This window comes from Lepidochelys olivacea (genome assembly GCF_965140295.1).
Source record: "Lepidochelys olivacea isolate rLepOli2 genome assembly, chromosome: 9".
NCBI lineage: Eukaryota > Metazoa > Chordata > Testudines > Cheloniidae > Lepidochelys > Lepidochelys olivacea.
Window position 1 is genome coordinate 16897835 of NC_140419.1, and position 20673 is coordinate 16918507.

The 20673-nt window shown below is 37.7% G+C and overlaps 1 protein-coding gene across 1 annotated transcript in view; it reads left to right on the forward strand.

Annotated features, from left to right (window-relative positions):
* Nucleotides 1-8923, forward strand: part of PHC3 (polyhomeotic homolog 3) — a 104485-nt gene extending 95562 nt beyond the window's left edge. Inside the window, exons 13-15 of the mRNA XM_084638145.1 lie at nucleotides 2304-2454; nucleotides 2546-2777; nucleotides 7389-8923. Of these exons, the coding sequence (XP_084494271.1) occupies nucleotides 2304-2454; nucleotides 2546-2777; nucleotides 7389-7543 (538 nt within the window). The 3' untranslated portion in view covers nucleotides 7544-8923. The remainder of the gene's footprint in view (nucleotides 1-2303; nucleotides 2455-2545; nucleotides 2778-7388) is intronic.
* The last annotated feature ends 11750 nt before the right edge of the window (nucleotides 8924-20673 follow it).

Sequence of the window (20673 nt, forward strand, 5' to 3'; positions counted from 1 at the left end):
GCCAGTGGCTCTGCAATCACAGCCGCCAATTCCTTCAGCACTCTCGGATGCAACTCGTCCGGCCCCATGGACTTGTGCACGTCCAGCTTTTCTAAATAGTCCCTAACCGCCTCTATCTCCACAGAGGGCTGGCCATCTCTTCCGCATTTTGTGATGCCCAGCGCAGCAGTCTGGGAGCTGACCTTGTTAGTGAAAACAGAGGCAAAAAAAGCATTGAGTACATTAGCTTTTTCCACATCCTCTGTCACTAGGTTGCCTCCCTCATTCAGTAAGGGGCCCACACATTCCTTGGCTTTCTTCTTGTTGCCAACATACCTGAAGAAACCCTTCTTGTTACTCTTGACATCTCTGGCTAGCTGCAGCTCCAGGTGCGATTTGGCCCTCCTGATAACATTCCTACATGCCCGAGCAATATTTTTATACTCTTCCCTGGTCATATGTCCAACCTTCCACTTCTTGTAAGCTTCTTTTTTATGTTTAAGATCCGCTAGGATTTCACCATTAAGCCAAGCTGGTCGCCTGCCATATTTACTATTCTTTCGACTCATCGGGATGGTTTGTCCCTGTAACCTCAACAGGGATTCCTTGAAATACAGCCAGCTCTCCTGGACTCCTTTCCCCTTCAAGTTAGTCCCCCAGGGGATCCTGGCCATCCGTTCCCTGAGGGAGTCGAAGTCTGCTTTCCTGAAGTCCATGGTCCATATCCTGCTGCTTACCTTTCTTCCCTGCGTCAGGATCCTGAACTCAACCAACTCATGGTCACTGCCTCCCAGATTCCCATCCACTTTTGCTTCCCCCACTAATTCTACCCGGTTTGTGAGCAGCAGGTCAAGAAAAGCGCCCCCCCTAGTTGGCTCCTCTAGCACTTGCACCAGGAAATTGTCCCCTACGCTTTCCAAAAACTTCCTGGATTGTCTATGCACCGCTGTATTGCTCTCCCAGCAAATATCAGGAAAATTAAAGTCACCCATGAGAATCAGGGCATGCGATCTAGTAGCTTCTGTGAGCTGCCGGAAGAAAGCCTCATCCACCTCATCCCCCTGGTCCGGTGGTCTATAGCAGACTCCCACCACTACATCACTCTTGTTGCACACACTTCTAAACTTAATCCAGAGACACTCAGGTTTTTCTGCAGTTTCGTACCGGAGCTCTGAGCAATCATATTGAGCCCATTTCACTAGAAGAATGGCAGCTACTGGTCTTTGGCTAAACTAATGTCATTTGTGAAAATTGGCAAGGCTGCCCTTTGAAGTTCAGTTCATGCTTTTACAAAGAATTGTCTCTGTTTGGCGACAAGGTTGGATATTCATGTGAGGGGACCAGTGCTTTTGTCTCTGTTCATGTAGTACCATGTAGCCCTTGTTCTGAGGATCCGCTGTTTGCTCCAGAATAGGGCTCTGTGGAGCTGGTTTCATGAGAGGGGTGAAAAAAAAAGTATATTTCATAATAGTAACAGAAGTTCTCCAATTCTATTACCTCTGCCACTCCATACCAGACATTTTCCCTCCACCTTCAGAATTTGTGTTAGGCTCTTCTGAATTGAGAGAAACAGAAGGACAGTTAGCGGGCAGGACCTTTCAAACCAAAGGCTGTGTCAGCTGGAGCCCCAGTGTAGACAGTGATTGTCTATACTGGGACTTCTCCCACTTGTGTTAATCTTATAAATTTCCCAGTGTAGACAAGATTTACCTGCCAGAACATCTCTGGGTGGGAAATGCACTGAGCACTGGTGATTTTTGCTACTGCTGGTTATGGTTTGATGATCTGTGAAGTAAGTTTGTGGCTCCTACAGTGTGGCTCTGCAGAGAAAATATATTGGAGATCTTCAGTTACTGGTAAGTAACCTTGTCCTATCATTTTTGGTCATAATTTGTCAAGGCATGATTTGTGTGTGCCACCTGTTCAAAATATTTTGTTTATTAAATGGCCAAATTCTGATAAGGAAGGGAAAAGTGGTGTAGTTATCCCCAAAATGTACACACTGCAAAAATCAGTGCTCATGCGTGCCTGTAATCTGTATAATAGCAATTATATGTACAGGCTCAATAGGCATTCTGCCCCTACTAAAAATTAAGAATAATCTGAATAATGGGTACTGCTGGCTCAGGGAGTACACAAGTATTAGCATGCAGGCCAAGCGCTATTACAGCTCCCCAACTTTTCTAGGGAAACAGGATTGGAACAAACATGTTCCACCAAGCAGACTACATTTCCATAGGAAGCATAAAATGTTGTTTATATTGATTTAAAAAAAAATTCTACTGAGTTATCAGTACACTATTGAATATATTTTGTTTCTTTAGGCACAACGTAAGTTGCACTAAAAAATTTGGGCTGTTTACATCAGACAAGAACAGTCGTTGGAATCGGAAGTCAGATAGCCAAAGTCTTGGACGACGTGCACATCGACCAAGTGGCTCTGATGGGGCATCACGAGAGCATTTCCTTAGACAGGTCTGTGGAATACTTGCTTAAAACTAGAGCACTATTTTAGGAATTGCAAAAGAAATATAATAGTGTAGTTTCTTTGTATTACATTTTCCAGCTTCCAATTACTTATCCATCTGCAGAAGATGATTTGGCTTCTCATGATGATGCTGTGCCAGCTGCCATGACCACTCGTCTGCGAAGACAAAGTGAGAGGGAAAGAGAGCGTGAACTTAGGGAACTAAAAGTTAGAAAACTGCCAGAGAACATTGACTTGCTACCATCTGTACAAGCTGATCCATCAATGTGGACAGTTGATGAAGTTTGGGCCTTCATACATTCTTTGCCTGGTATGTAATGTAGATACTTTCACTTTACAAAACAAAAAACAAACAAAAAAAAACACACACACACACACAGTTTTGGAACATTAAAGCTCTTTGCTTTTTTTTAGCATGGTTATGAGGGAGAGGTACTGTAACAGCACTCAGATGCTAGTTAATTGGTAGTAGAGGCTGGAATGTGATTTGTTTCCTCTTGCTTGTTCCCTCAGCACAACCGGGTTTCCCCTCCAAGCCCCATGTCGATAGAACTAGTCCCACCTCTGCTGTGGCATCCCAGCTGATGGAGAGTAAAGGTGTTCCTCCCTTCAGTCTGATTTCTCTCAAGAGGTCAGTAGAGAGATTGAATCAGACACACTTCCTCCCTTTTATGCTTCTCTTTCTATCTCTTCTCTCCTTACTCATTCTTCATTTAAAAGAGAAAGCAAGAAAGGGGCTCTTCTTTCCTTATATATTATTGAAAGATTAACATTAAAGATCTTTTATAATATAAAAGACTGATTTACATTTTTTTTTCCTTTATAAAATTAAATCCACAGTTTGTATGGCTTTTCAGAGGACCTGAGATACAGAGGGCCTTTTCTATGTAGCCTCTAAGGATGCATGTATTGGAAATCGTACAGACAATTGTAATATTCCATTCTGATATCTAGGATGGGTCTCCTGTCTTGTTATGTACATATTTTCTTTTTTAGCTCAGTGTTCATAGTTGTGATTTTACATTTGTTTGGCATTTTCTTCTGTGACTAGCTCCCATATCTGCTTCCCCCTTGGGGAAATGTAGTTTTGCTCAGGCACATATCTTACCCTTTTCTGGTGATGAAGCCTACCTCACTACCTGAAGCAATCAAAGATTCTTCTCTTACCAAAACATGCCTCTTACATCTCTGCACATTGAAACTCAGGTTGGCTCTGTTCTTATTAGTTTACTTGCTTCTGGGATTTATAGTGATAGCAAACAATTTCTCTTGAAACACAAACATTTTAGTAAGATGATTTTTTGTGGGAAAGTATCTTCATCCCTGGGTGATAAAACTTGCCTTTTTGCCACTGGTCTTTTATGAAGTAAATCAAATGTAGAAGAATTTAATTTGACAATAAGTGATGCTTCTATAAAGAGGTAGAAATTTTTAATCCACAGAAATTACCCTTGATGTACATTCCTTCTGGTGACTATAATACGTGGATGTATATTAAGCTGCATTATCTACCTTGGATCACCTTACAGTACGTTTTTAAAACATGCAGAGCAGCCTAGGCATGAGAAATTCCTGTGCAACTGTGCTAAACAAGGACACTGTTCTTAAAATCCTAATGTATAGTTCTCTACTTTGAAACAATTACCTGAGGAAGGTTCTACAGGATACTGAATCTGTTCCTCATATATGTTTGATAAACATGTTGATTTCTGAATTTAAATGAGACTTGTTCAGAAATTTCTCTACAGTTAACATTAGGTTTCAGTCCAGTCTAAGGTCTTGTTTTCTGCCCTCCTTGGAAATTATTTATCTTCTAGATATCCAAATGATGGGCCCCAACATACCAAAAAGCTTCCTTATTACTATATGGCTACATTTCTTATCTTTTTGGGCACTTCCAGGTTCTCGTCACACCTCCAGTATGTTTTCAAGCAGTATTCTAGAAAATGTTCTCCTATATTACTAACAGAATTGGCAGAGGTGATTGACCTTTGTACAGAAAAGAATCAGGATAGTAATTGGACTGCATATATTATTTTGGATTATGAATCTAATGCACGCCATACAGGCCATCAGTCTTGTTATACAACATTGATTTGTCAGTTTCTGTCTTTGGTAATCCATTAGATACCTTTGATTTACAGCCTTCTAAATAGAATCCATGAACTGAAATCTAAGCACAGAATAGGGTCTCCTCATCTGGTGTCTATACGTAGCTTTTCCTGAATTCCCTGGGAGCTTTTTTAGGGTCTGTTGGTTTCTGTGACATTTTTACTGCTGCTAATTTCTCCTGGAGAAGAAGAAGAATTGTTGGATCTGCTGTGGCATATGCTCCTCTAGAGATGTTCCACTTTCACATATACTGTTCCAAGGTTAGTGGTCTTTATATAACCCCAAATGCTCATTACCAACTGGGTGCAATACAAGGTATATACAGTATACTCACTTTTTTGGCAGTTGTGAATGCTAGTATATATTTGAGTAAGGGAATTGAAATAATCCAAACTCCAATCCCTCAATTTTCCAAAACTGACTTTAAAACAGGTTTCTTAGTAAAACTCTTTAGATAAGCTATTACCAACAGGAGAGTGGGTTGGGGGGGAGGAGAGAGAGAAAACCTGGATTTGTGCTGGAAATGGCCCACCTTGATTATCATACACATTATAAGGAGAGTGATTACTTTAGATAAGCTATTACCAGCAGGAGAGTAGGGTGGAGGGAGAGAAAACCTTTTGTAGTGATAAAGACCCATTTTTTCATGGTTTATGTGTATAAAAACATCTTCTGTATTTTCCACAGTATGCATCCGATGAAGTGAGCTGTAGCTCACGAAAGCTTATGCTCAAATAAATTGGTTAGTCTCTAAGGTGCCACAAGTACTCCTTTTCTTTTTGATAATAGAATATGTAATCCTTTCTCTGGTGTGTTATCAGGGTATATAGATCATTATGAGATGCTTAATTTTTCTTTTCCTCTTTTTATGCCACTATACTTGTTAGTGTCCAGGAACCCCAATCAGGTATCAAGGCCCCATTGTGGTAGGTGCTATACCAACAGTTAACAGAAGACAATCTGCTGCTTTACAGTAGCTATGTTAATTAATGTGTTACTGAGTTGTAGCTTAAAGTTCCTGAAGGCATAGTTTATGCTATGGAATTCTCCATCAAGACGTTCCTGTTTCCTAGCCATTTAGCTCAACAGTCCTCTAATCTGCATCACCCTGGACTGTAACTAGTTCATCTCCTTAATAAATTGTCAATTGATTTGATACATAACCAAATCTGTGTATAGAGTACTAAAAAGGAAATAGAAAGTGGGTTTACTCTTTATGGCGGGCTTCCTGTTTCAGCTCATAAATTTTATTGCTTTCATACGCAGTGACACTCCACTCAAGCTGAACTAACACTTCTTCACCACTTTCTATTTACCTGTCCTTTGCTCATTTATAAATCAGACTGAAAAGAGGACAATATTCATTCTTTTATAGAATTTAAATATAAAGTTACAATGAGATCCAGAATTAGTCACTTGCTCTCATCCTAGGAACAATGGTGCCTGGTTCTGTTGGGAACACAAATAGGGACTTCTCCATGTGGAGGATTTCCTCATAACTGTACAGATTCTTTATAAAAGGGAAAAGCCAAAAATATTAAATGAAATCAAGAAAGTAAAACTTATTGAGTAATAATTAAAATCAGGAATGGGGGGTGGAAGGTTAAGGGAGAAAACATCTGAAAGGATATAAAAAGAAATGTGCCAGACAAGTGGATTAAGAAAATAAGTTATTGTTTTTAAATTAATATAAAATATGAGGTATAGTGGGAAAGGAGAATCTTCAAGTCAAAACTGAAAATGAGTGGTCTTCTAGGTGCTAGAGGACATTTATACATTCTCCATAGGACACAACTACCATACAATTTGGCATAATTGACAGTTTCTGCTTAACAGATTCCTGGGCTGGCATTGAAATAGCAAGGATGTTGCAGGTCAGGTTGAAATATAACAGAAATCCCCACTTAATGGGATTAGGAAAACTGTTCATCAGGACATCTCTCAGAGAATCATTTTCTTTCCCCCAATGACAATCTGTGGGAGAGATTGTTGGTTATATGAAACAGTCTTTCCCATTGAACATCCCAATTTTCTGTGTTAAAGTTGCAACCATGTATCAGTGAGCTGAATGCTTGTTACCTTGTTAGTTAAGGAAAGAAAAAAAACAAACAAACCTGGGAAACACAGCATTATGGTACTCCTCAAACAAGGCACCCAACTACCTTAACTCACCTCCATTGACATGCCAGTCTACTATCTTTCCTTCTTCAGACATAGAGTATGCCCTTCGATCATTGCCTGTAATATTAATGATTTTTGTTGGGGGAATTCTAATAAAACTTCATAGCTAAAAATTCTGAAAATTTAAGTCAGAGTTGTACATGTGAACCCAAAAACCGGGGATATTTCAGAAATTATAGGTAAGTAATTTTTTTCTGAGCCTCTGAGATTTGAGCTGTTCACACCTGCAGAATATTAATGTCATCTTTTCTTGCCGGAGAGAACCCAGATGGATTCTGTGTTTTTATTTAATAGATATTTCTTTAGTCTGCATCAAAGGACTCTGAGATCATGGCAATCATTCTTGTAAACAAAATAGGAAAAAATTGCCTTGTTTTACACTAGGATTTTTAATTTTTAATGGGCACAGTTGTACCAGTGGTAGCACCAGTCGATGATGTAATGTAGATAGGACTCAGCTGAATTCAGGAGCTCTTGCAATCGTTGTCTAACTCTCATCTACACTACAACTTCCACCAATGAAAAATACAGCCATTGGGAATTATGAATCAGAAAAATTCCACTGTATACAAGGCCATTGCATCTGTCAGCATTTATTTCTAACCTACTATTTCTTATTCCACTGCAGGTTGTCAAGATATTGCAGATGAATTTAGAGCACAAGAGATCGATGGACAGGCCCTTCTCTTGTTGAAAGAGGATCACCTTATGAGTGCAATGAACATTAAGCTGGGACCTGCACTGAAAATTTGTGCCCGCATCAACTCATTGAAGGAATCCTAATGGGAAGCTTTAGACAGTAGCTTCTCTCTAACAGACTGATACATACTATGGCATACCTATTACTGTGATATTTTGCTAAATATCTTTTTTTCCCCCGACATAATGACTTTAAAATTTACTCCTCCGGCTGTATCATATAATCCTCCAAAACTTCCAGTAATTAGCAAATTTATAAGCAATGCTTGGGAATTGTTAGAATAAAGCAGAGGGTGAGGTAGGATGAGTGGCACATATAAAATGTAATATGTTGTGGTAGATGATACTAGTCTCTTCCCTCTTCCCCCCCGCCCCCCCCCCAAAAAAAACCAATACCCAAAACCATGGTCTATATCATACAAGGTTAAGGGTTTTTTAACACAATCTGATCATCGTTTGAATTTTGTTCATATGTTCAGAAAAACAAATTTTTCCCACAAGCATTTTTTAGACTATGGAATAACAGAAGAGTCCACAAAGTCTGTGGAAGCACTGATTATGGTAAAATGCTATGCATTTAGACACTCTCTGAGTTTCATTTCGTCTTGAGCATATCATTTGAAGGGAATTTGTAACAAACCTCTTCTTACAGCCTAAAGCTTATCTGTTGGCCATTGTAGTATTTTCTTCATTTGGAAGTATTCTGTAAAATGTAGGGTGTTCATCGTAACTCTAACATTCGCAGTGGTAGAACTACTGGCAAGCAAATGGCATGACACTCTTCCCAGAGAGTGCTGAAGCACATACATTACTTTTGTTGTTTGTATGCTGGTATGCACTAAGACAGCATTAAATTGTTATACTTCTAGTTTGCTTGCTGCTAGTTAACCTAGACCAACACACAGTTGCTGGTTAAACAGAAAGAATTAGTCAAAGGTGTGCTGACATTTGGCTCCTATTTCACAGATGACTTTGAAGAGCAAATTGGACCTGCAGAAAATGGTGTAGTTCCCTTTCCTTCATTAGACATAACACTTTGTTTCTATCTACCAGAGGTCAGCATTAGAACCACTGCATTGAATTATAACTTCTTGAACTGACTGTATCAAAAGATTCTGTTCCGATATTTTCTGTCAGCCTACGAAGCTGGAAGTTAAGATTACCCAAAGTTACCTACTTAATGCAAAATGTATGGTGAGAGCTTAACACCCAGTGGGGCAACAAAAGATTTAGAAAAATACACAGCCAAAAGCTGGGGGTTTTTTGCAAGGCACTTTTAGATTTATTTTTTTCTGTACACACAGTGGTGTGGGGAAGACAGTCTAATCTGGCTAATCCTAGTGTGGTTAAATCAAACTTCTTAGCTGAAAGTGCACTGTGCAGATAGTTGGCAGTGTTAATTTCAGTGGTAAAAGAATGGCTACTTTGGGTTCTGCTTAGCTTTCTTTTTTTTTTTTTATCTTATCTGTGCTCATTTGATAAGCTAGTAGAAGACTAAAGATATGTTGATATTTATCTCTTGGATTTGTCAAAACTAGAGAGCGTTAATTATTTATATACAAAAATACTATTGGCTAATTTTTTAATCTTTGTCTGATTACTGTGTTATTCTTTGTTTGGCAATGTAGAAAGTACATGTGTTACACGTGAATTGATAATGAATTACAGTATGTTAGATAGTGTGATCTTCTATTGTGAGGCTTATAGCCTAGATCTACAGTTGTTTGTAGTGTTACATGCATGTTAGTTTGGTTATTGTTTTAATCTTGAATTGTTGGACAGTTTTCAGAAAAACACTTCTACAGTTAGCAGTTATATGTATATAAAGACTAATATATATATATATATGCATGTCAACAAGGATTTTTTATATATATTAGCCTTTAATATATATAAATCCTTGTTGACTAATTATTGACAGATTGCCAGGAGCTCAAAGTAACCCAGATTGCTGTACACATTCATTCTGGCTCTTTTGCTGAGCTACACTTCATATATAATTCCTTATAGAGCTGGGAGAGCCACAAAACACTATGTATGCTTTAAAATATCATGGATTGGAGAACTGGAATTGTAGGCCTGGTCCACACTTAAAAGTTTTGCTGCTTTAACTATGCTAACATAATTAAAGCAGTGCAACCAAAAAAGCTAGTGTAGATACAGTTATATTAGTATAAAATTATAGCTTATTCTGGTTTGGCAAAGTGAAATAAGCTATCTTGGATTAGAGTAATTAATATTGGTATAACTGCATCCACACTGGAGCTTTTCCTGGCATAATTTATTCAGTAAGATCACTTTTTAAATTGATGCTGCTTCAAAACTAGTTGATCAAAAAGGAAGAGAAGCTTATGATTTTCTAATGTGTGTGGTCTTGGAGTTTTTTTTTTTAAATTATTACTGTTGAATGTTGATTGGGATATGGGGCTGAACAGAGCTCTAAGTTCATATTTTTCAGTCTTAGATGTTATTTATTGTTCCTACAGAAGTAATTGTAATTTTTTAAAAAGTCACTTTTTACAACGAGCTATAGTTTCAGTTTGGAAATATTTTAAAGAGATTTAAAATAGAATAAAACATCTACATATTCAGAGGAATTAATATCAGTGTAAGTCAGATGACTTACATTAGAGCCAGTAGACTGTGCGGCTAAATCCCTGCAGATTGCTTTGAAAATGTGGGGGCATTTAAAAAGTTTAATCCCAGTATCATTTTCAGATTCTTCTATACATTGAAATGTTAGACCCATGTTTGAGAGGTGTTGCTGCATCTTTATACTAAGAAAAGCTTCATTGATTTCTCATGTGCCAGGCCTTGTAAAAGTCAACTCCGTTATTTCGATTGAAAGCAGTAGGATGCACATGAAATAAAACCTTCCCACTGTACATCAGAAAACAGTTAAAGTGTTAGAATACCAATGATTTAAGAGTAGGAGGGCCTGATCCGATGATCTCTGGAGACAAGGGAAGTTGTATTGAGCCCTAAGTGTGTAATAATTGTGTGGAACCGGAGGAGAGATGTTTGTGTTCTAAAGGCTCTATACACTTTTGGACATACTCCTATATTAATTTTTATTCATTATGTAGTAGGGCCTGTCAACACCTACATTCAAGTTGTGAGTACAGTTATTATAGTAGGGTTTTTACAAGCATTGTTTTTTACTATTGTAATAACTTATGAGTTAGTTGTTTTGTGCTTTATTTTGCTAAAAGGATGAAGCTTTTGGCATTTAGGGGCTGGTCCAGCACTCTTTGAAGGTTGATTCCCCTTGACTTCAATGGGTGCTGGATCAGGTCTTCAGTGAAGCTAAAGAGAGAAGTATCTGAAAGTGCTACTGAACTGAGCACTACCAAATAACCTTAATTAAGTCAAGACATCTCACTGGTAGTATTTGCAAGTCTTTTCTCTTATTTATTGAAGATGTGTGTAGATATAGTGAAATAAGTTATAGTTTGAGCCAGATTTTGCAGTGTGCTTATCAGGTAAGTGTGAGCCACAAGGTAAGAACGTTTTATCAGTTTTGCCAAAAATTTCTTTGTAAACATGATTAAAAGTTCATCTTCCCCTCTTTGTTTTAAATGTAATTTAGAGAACATGGCCAAGTATATTCTTAAAGAGAGAGGGGAGTTTCACTATTTTTAATGAAAAAAAGTGTCTAAAATTAGACAAGTTAATATTTGTCTTGGAAGATTAAGGGAATTAGTGCTGGCATAAGCAAATTCAACTCTATAGAGTTGCACCTGTTTATGGAAGAGAAGAATTTGACTCTGTTTAATTTGTGTTCTCATTGCATTGCAAATAATATCATCTGAGTGAGAGAAATAGTGCTGTCTTCTCGTACCACACATCTTAAGGAGAAGTTTTAAACTATGCCAGATTTCCTCCCCAAGCATCACCATAGAGATTAAAATATGTGATTTTTACATCATGAATGTAGGCTGTGTGCACCAGTGCCTCTTGTGTAGTGGTTAGAACAAGAGACTGATAACTAGGCTCTCAGAGTTCTATTCAAGTCTCTTACGTTAAAATCGCAGTGTAACTTTGGTTACGTTTTCTACACTTCAGTTTTTACCCTTCTATAAATTGTGTAATATTTATACATCTCAGATGCTATTATGGGGCAAATCAATGTTGAAATGGTGAAATTCTGAGAAGAAAGGTAATATATAAGCAGCATATTATTTAAATTTTTCAATAAGCTTGCAGTTCACTTGGAGTTGACAAAGATGTGGATTCAGCTTTTCCTAAAAAGCACATGCATAAGAATCAGTGGGGTAAATATATTTCAAGAGAAATTGAGAGGATGAGTGAAAATTTCAGACTGACTTCCAATGCAAGCTACTTGCTGCTAAATTATCCAAAATGTCATCTAGATATAAAATAGACATCTAGAAATAGAGCCTTTTGAAGAGTTTTATATGAATTATAATTTGAGCACAAATATCTTAGTACAATGATAAATAAATATTAAATAAGTATAATGTTTAATTCATACTTAATGAACATTTTTAAAGTACTGTATTCTTCTATAGCTGCAGTTGAAAAGTACAGCATTGTTCACACATAATAAATCAGCATATTTCAGCCTCCTGATGAGGAAGTAGAAGTAGAAGCACAAAAATAATTGACACAAGTATAGAATGGTTTATTAGGTACAACTGCTCTGCAGATGAAACCAGTTTGATCCAGGAGAGATGTGAGTTAGCATTAGTAAGAAAAATAAAAGATGAATAAGTACCTAATATTTCCATTTGGAGCTGAAAAGCAAATAAAATCTCTCATTAAAGAGCAGATTTACATGGTCTCATCTGAGTCCATTCATTGGTTTCTTAATGGAATCTAAGATGAGATGGATACAGAAAGTTCTTAATAAGGGTAGCACCTACATCATGAATTTATTGGGTGTTTTATAATAATGATGGCTAGATGACTATACAGAATTTGGATGGCATGTGGCCTGTTAAAGGAGGACTTTAATGCTGACACAAGCATGCACATAAATTAATGCACAAAGCACATTTGGCAGTGATTTTTCTATAATTATTTTGCCAGTATTTGAAATATTTGCAGTTACCACCTTCTCAACATATTAGATTCTGCAGTGAATCTGTAATCCTGTTAATCATATCATGGTGTGCAGTTGTATTGTTATATCAAAGATGCAGCATTATAGCTTCCCACTGTAGTATCAGCTAAGATAAGAAAATGGGGTAGAGAGAGAAGATCCTTTATTTGAACACAGATAGCTTATGGAAGGGTAATGGGATACAGATCGTTTTACCATAGGTCACTGGGGTTCAACTATGATTTTAAAAAAAATAGTTATCCTCGAGCTGGTATTCTACATGACATGAGTCTATTATCTCAGTCTAGGATTTAGTGAACAATTTTTCCACATGCTAATTGCTTTCTTTAAATAAGAAAACAAGGATTAAATGAGCAGAAAGAGAAAACTACCATTTCATATTTAAAGATGGTTCCTCCAACACTGGGTTAAAGCACAGTAGGAGGATGGTATGTGGAAGCTGGTCTTCCTGCTGTTATCTAGTCAATGGATACATTGACATCCTGAGGGTTGAAATCCTATCTTATACCTTTTCCCGAAGTGTGTGGGTTAAAAAAAAAAAAAAGTATTCTATTTTAAAGTTTTCTAAATCTTGCTTTAAAAGTATTCTTTGTAATATAAAGTTTGTGAATTGAAATTGATTTGCTTTGTCACATTTCCATGTAAAAATTGCCATTCGCTTTAAAATGATTGCAGCAAATATTAAGAATGCTGTCATCTCAGGACAGATAAAGTATGTAATGTACTATTAGATCTAGATTTTAAAAGCCAAATCTGACTTGTCAATGTTAGTAACCTTATCTAACTTTTTAAAATTTCATCTATAGTTCATGTTCCATTTGAGAAGTTGATGTATCATAATTCTTACTGGACTAGAGATTAGATTAACCTCATTAAACAGGAGCTGCTAAAATGGATGTGACAGGACATAACCTTATAATCTTCACCTATTGTCATATGAAGTTAAAATGAAGTATTTTCATACATAAACCTGTGGATTAGGTAAAGTTTTACTTATTTCATTATCTTTAAATGCCTGGTGCATGAATACATTTGAGATATACTGATTTTTAAATTCCATTGGGTTTTTGTAAATATTTTATCAGCCCTTTTTGGTGTGTATCCAGTTTATATAGGCTGAAGAAACGTGGTAGGGCAGGGTTTGCCCTATATCTTTTCAAATAGTAACTAGAAATTAAGTTTATTGGTTGGTGTTTTTCAGGGTTGTTCTTGAAGGTATTCGTTATTTTCCTATTTTTAACATAAAATACAATACCGTTTCCATGCTGTGTAAGCCAGCATAAGGGATGAACCTGTGATTGTGGTGCCAAACATTTCAAACTACGTATTGTTAAATATTGCCTTTTCCTGTTTGCACTAGTTCTTAAAATTCAACTGTTTATTGGTAATTTAGCAAATGACACCATAGGCATTTCACTTGCTTTTTAACCATACTTCCCCCAACCATTTTGCATGTGTTTAAATTTTTGCTCCTCCTTTTGGTTACATCTTAGAAAAGGACACTTTGGTTATTGAAACCTCAGAAAGATGTGGCACGCGGTGAATGAGAGAAGCTTTATGCAAGGTAAAGTCATGTATTAAAACTGACAATTGAACTTTTGTTTGCAGAAACAAATTTGGATTTATATATATATATAAAAAAGAGAATAATGTGTTTGTTCTTATCATGGAGTGATATCATATTGGATTCTTCTTTACCAAGAAGTTTTAGCATATGTAGCATCAAATTCAGCAACTAGATCAATGTCTATAATTAAAGTGTAATATCAGTGTCTATAATTAAAGTAATAATGTAAATGTTAATCCAAAATTAAGTTAAAGAAATTTTACTGTTGAAGAGCACAGTGAGCTATGTAAAATATCATCTTCACTTTGTGTATCATTTTTAAAGAAAAAAGCACTTTCCTATTAACCAGCATGTGAATGAATTATAGATTCTCATATTTGTTAGTCTGTAACAGAGTGAAGTAAAATTTACCTTTAACAACATGTCTGTGAATGGATAATCTGATTATACAAGTGTTGAATCAAAGCACCTTATACTATGCTGCTTAAATTTGCTTGTAATTGCACCTTTTGTTATCTGCACATTTTTTCTTATTGAACATTCTTGTGTGATAACATTGCTCCCTGTGGGTCTAAGTGGAAAACTAGCCAACCTACAGCATCATTTATTTATATCATTATATTTCAATACTATGTTGTATTGTGAGTTCAGTGCTTCAAAAATAAAAGCTACTTCCATTTGTTTACTTTGATTATTTAATCAGTTTTATTTTTTCACTTTAAAATTAGAAATTAAATGCTACATAAAGCTTTAAGGACAGGAGGAGAACAACCAACATCTATTCACTTGAGTTGGGTTAGCCGTTACAAGTTAATATTTTTCCCACTAAGGTAGGGAATATAATTTTTAGTTAAAACATTTGCTTTCATATTCCAACTATAAAAAAACCTCTCGCTTTAACCAGGAAGTAACTGTCCTTTCTGACTGCTGTCAGATTGCAACTTAGTTTTTTTTAAAATGTTTGCATATACAGTATCGTTTTTGGTGCATATAAAGTAGGCATATTTACACATCTTGGCAAATAAATCATGAAACATTTTTAAAATGTCACTGAGAGCATCTTTTTTTTAAAATATGCTTAAATAACAAAACACAGGTCTAGTTTCTTTACCCATTCTGTACAACCAAGATCCTTATATCAGCCTGCCTGCCTTCCCCATATCTTTAAAATCAATATCTAAAGATATGTACAACATTCCAACTGTGGAATAATCTCCTATTCTAATTCTTAATTAGAATCTTTTAATTTGTGTTCAATTCCTTTATGCATCCCATTCTGTATTGATAAATATTTTATAGATGTATTTAAAAAATACATATATAAAATCATATATACGTAGGGCTGAAAGAAACCTTGGGAGGTCATCAGGTCCAGCCCCTGTGCTGAGGCAGGATCAAGTAAATCTCGACCACCCCTGGCAGGTGTTTGTCCTACCTATTTAAAAACTTCCAGTGATGGGGATTCCACAACCTTTCTTGGAAGCCTATTCCAGAATTTAACTACACTTATAGTTCAAAAGCTTTTCCTACTATCAAACGTAAATCTCCCTTGTCACAGATTATGCCAAATTACTTCTTGTCCTACCTTCAGTGCACATGGAGAACAATTCATCTCTGACCTCTTTATAACAGCCCTTAACATAAAACTGTTGTTAGGTCCCCACTCAGTCTTCTTTTCTCACGACAACCTGCCCAGTTTTGTTTTGTTTTTAAACTTTTCTTCACCGGTCAGGTTTTCCAAGCCTTTCATCATATTTGTGGCTCTCCTCGGGAACCTCTCCAATTTATCCACATCTTTCCTAAAATGCGGCACCCAGAGCTGGACATAGTACTCCAGGAGAGGCCTCACTGATGCCAAGTAAAGCGGGACAATTACCTCCCATGTCTTACCTACAACACTCCTGTTAACACATCGCAAAACACTAGCCTTTTTCAGAATTGTTGACTCATTGAATTTTTGATCCATTATAACTCCCAGATCTTTTCAGCAGCACTACCGCCTAGCCAGTTATTAACCATTTTGTAGTTGTGCATTTGAGGTTTCCTTCTTAAGTGAAGTATTTTGCATTTGTCTGTATTGAATTTTATGTTTGTGATTTCAGATCAGTCTCTGATTTGTCAAGGTCATTTTGAATTCTAATCCTGTCCTCCAAAGTGCTTGCAATCCCTTCCATCTTGGTGTCATCTGCAAATGTTATAAACATATCCTCCATACCATTATTAAGTCATTAATGAAAATATTGACTACAGAAGCGACGGGTGGTGGTGGGGACATGCTGGATCACATGCCCCCACAGATTTGCTACGTGGGTTGTATTGAGCATTTTTAGTAACACTGCTGAAGCCAGCTGCCCTCACTCTGCACCCCGACTATCAGCATTTGCGGATCGTCTCGGATTGACTAGTACTGGACCTAGTACTGACCCCCATGGGTCACCCTCCCAGTTTGGCAGTGAACACTGATAACTATTCTTTGTAGTCTTTTAACCCACCTTATAGTAGTATCATGTAGACCACATTTACCTCCCTAACTTACAAGAATGTAATGTGGGACTGTCGTCAAAAGCCTTACTAATATTAAGTTGTCACAATTATTGTTCCCTGCCATCTACTAGTCCAGTAACCCTGTCAAAGAAGGAAATTAGGTTGGTTTGGCATGATTTATTGACAAATCCATGCTGCCTATTCTTCATAACGCTGGTATCCTCTAGGTACTTACTTACAAATTGATTGTTTAAAAATTTGTCCCAGTATTTTCCCCATGTATTGAAGTTAGGCTGACTGATCTATAGTTCCCCTTGTCCTCTTGCTCACCTTTCTAAGGAGAGGTACCATGTTGTCCCAGGAGACTGAAGAAGGGCACTCATCCATTGCCCATGCATTCTCAGGGATAATTGCTAACAGTTCCAAGATGGCTTCAATTAGTACCACAGGATGAATTTCTTCAGGCCCTGGCAACTTGAATACATCTTACTTACCGCAATATAATTTAACATGTTATTTCCCTATTTTAGCTTGCATTCCTTCCCCCTTGCTGTTAATATTATATATATGACTATATGGTCATCATTTACCTTTTTAGTGAAAACTGAAGCAAAATGAGCATTTAACCATCTCATCCTTCTTGATATCATCAGCTATTAACTCTCCTTCTCTGCAAAATAGAGGACCTTTCCTTTACTTTCCTTCATCTTTCTGTTGACCTGAATGCATTTAAAGAACCTCTTCTTATTGCCTTTTATATCCCTTGCTAGGTGTAACTCATTTTGAGCCTTAGTCTTTCTGGTTTTGTCCCTTCCTGCTTGTCCTATTCTTTTACACTACTCCTTAGCAATTTTCTGTTTCCACTTTTTGTAGGATCCTTTTTGATTTTCTTGTCATTAAAGAGCTCCTGATGGAGCCATATTGGCCTCTTACTATTCTTCCTTGTTTTTCCTTCACATCAGGATAGTTTGCAGTCATGTCTAATACTGTCTCCTTCAGAAACTGCCAGCTTTCCTGAACTCCTTTGCCCCTTAGATTTTTTTCACATGGGATCATACCTACCAGTTTACTGAGTTTTACAAAGTGTTTTTTGAAGTCCTTTGTCCTTATGCTGCTGCTCTCACTCCCTCCTTTCCTTAGGATCATTAAATCTATCATTTTATGATCACTTCCACCCAAAATATCCTCGACCTTCAGATTTGCAACTAATTCTTCCCTGTGGGTCAGAATCAATTCTAAAATGGCTATCCCCCATTTTACTTCCTCCAGTTTCTGAAACAAAAAGTTATCCCCAATACATTCCAATAACTTATTGGGAATTCTGTGTTTTCATAGAATCATAGACCTGGAAAGACCTCAAGAGGTCATCTAGTCCAGTCCCCTGCACTCAAGGCAGGATTAAGTATTATGTAGACATCCCTGACAGGTGTTTGTCCAACCTACTCTTAAAAATGCCCACTGATGGGGATTCAACCACCTCCGTAGGCAATTTATTCTAATGCTTATCCACTCTGACAGTAAGTTTTTCCTAATGTCCAACCTAAACCACCCTTGCTGCAACTTGAGCCCATTGCTTCTTGTTCTATCCTCAGAGGTTAAGAATAATAATTTTTCTCCCTCCTCCTTGTAACATCTGTGACAAAGCTCTGTTCTTGCCTCCATGGATTCCATGTTTCCTGGCAGATTTCGCTAGCCTCAGAGGCTCACTGTGACCCTCCATATAACCCTTCTCTCTCTAGGGACAAGGGTCAGTTTACGGAATCATTTTCATCATAAGCCAGCAAGGGAGGTGAAGAGAAGCTATCCTCCCTTGCACAGTCTCTGTTGTCTCCCAGTCTCAGTGATTAATCAGGGGGACAAAAGTGTGTGGGGGGGGACCCAGGCCTGCCCTCTACTCTGGGCTCCAGCCCAGGGACCCTAATAGTATCCACTATGGTAGCTGACCTTTTAGAAACATGACACACACAATTCCCTGGTACTTCCCACACAGAAGCCCCCACTTCCTCAAGCTCCACTTCACCCTTACCTCAGGGCCTCCTTCCTTATACCTGATATGGTGTGTACTGCTCAGTCTCTCCAACAGCACAACTTCCTCCCACAGCTCCTGACATGCACACCCACCTGACTAACTGGGAGGCTTTTAACTAGTTTCAGCCAGCCCCTGATTGGCTTCAGGTGTCCCAATCAACCTAGCTTCCTCCCTGCCTTGTGGAAAGCTCTTAATTGGCCCCAGGTGTCTTAATTTAACTTATCCTGGTACTAGGGATATGTTTAGCCTGGAGCCAATATATCTATCTCCCACTACTTTTGTAGCCATCTGGCCTTGCCCTGTCACACATCCTTTTATGTACTTGAAAACTGTTATCATGTCCCCTCTGTCTTCTCTTCTCCAGACTAAACAAACTCAACTTTTCAATCTTCCCTCCTAGGTCATGTTTTCTAGACCTTTAATAGATTTTGTTGCTCTTCTCTGGACTTTCTCCAATTTGTCCACATCTTTCCTGAAATGTGGTGCCCAAAAGTGGGCACAATACTCCAGTTGAGGCCTAATCAGCGCGGAGTAGAGTGGAAGAATTACTTCTCGTGTCTTGCTTACAATACTGTTGCTAATGCATCCCAGAATGATGTTTGCTTTTTTTGCAACAGACTTACACTGTTGACTCATATTTAGCTTGTGATCCACTATGATCCCCAGATCCCTTTCCGCAGTACTCCTTCCTAGCCAGTCATTTCCAATTTTTTATGTGTGAAACTGATTGTTCCGTCCTAAGTGGAGTACTTTGCATTTGTCCTTATTGAATTTCCTCCTATTTACTTCAGACCATTTCTCCAGTTTGTCCGGATCATTTTGAATTTTAATCCTATCTTCCAAAGCACTTGCAACCCCTCCCAGCTTGGTATCGTCTGCAAACTTTATAAGTGTACTCTCTATGCCATTATCTAAAACATTGATGAAGATATTGGACAGAACCAGAACTGATCCCTGCAGGACCCCATTCATTATGCCCTTCCAGCATGACTGTGAACCACTGATAACTACTCTGTGGGAACGATAACTACTCTGTGGGATGTATAATGCAACACCTCCTTCCTTTTTATCCTGCCTGACCTTCCTGAACAAGCTATACCCCTATTTACCAACATTCCCCTCATGAGATGTATCCCACCAATGTGTGATGCCAAGTAAGTCATAATTTAGCTTATGCACTAAAACTTCCAGGTCTTCCTGTTTGTTCCCCATACTCCTTGCATTTGTGTATATACATCTAAGATGTAGAGCAGATTCCTTCACTTAATGCCATCCTGTTGCTCATATGACTCTATAGAAATTTACCATCCCTTCTCACTAGATTGGTGAATCACCATGCAAAGATGCTCTTCCCCTTCTTAGATGGACCCCATCTTTTCCCAGCACTCCTCCTTCCCAGAACAGCATCCCATACATACTGTGCATGTAAAGGACAGGCAGAATAAAGTTCCTATGTCAACTCTACTCATGAGTACAAAGAAGCAGTGACATCCAGTGGGTTGAGCACTAGACTGGGAGCCAAGACACCAGAGGCCAGATCCTCAGCCAATGTAAATTACAGAGCTCTGACTATTTACATTAGCTAAGGATCTGCTATGCCATTGGTCTACTGTGTCACTGTAACCAACTCACTTCTCTCTTTCTTCCTTTGTCCATGAAGTCTATTTGGACTATGTTCTTCATAGTGCCTACTATGTGTTTGCACAGTGCCTGGAACAATCAGCATTGGTATCATTAAGCACTACTTTAATATAGTGGTGAATCATTTGTTTTATCCAATGACCACTATTTTGTGTTTATTAATGTTCTGTGAAGATATTCCATTTTATCTTTCCTCACTGGCACCTAATTTCTGAAGCCACACAATATGCAGAAAAATATTTTTTCTGCTAAAGCTCATATTTTATCCACTGATTCTTTCTACAGATTTACATACAGCTGCAGATCTTTCACACCTACCCTGTACATTTTGATAAGTCATTCTTTCACATTTTTGATACTATCAGCAGTTTAATTTATTTGTACCAAATAACTGTATGGAAAACAAG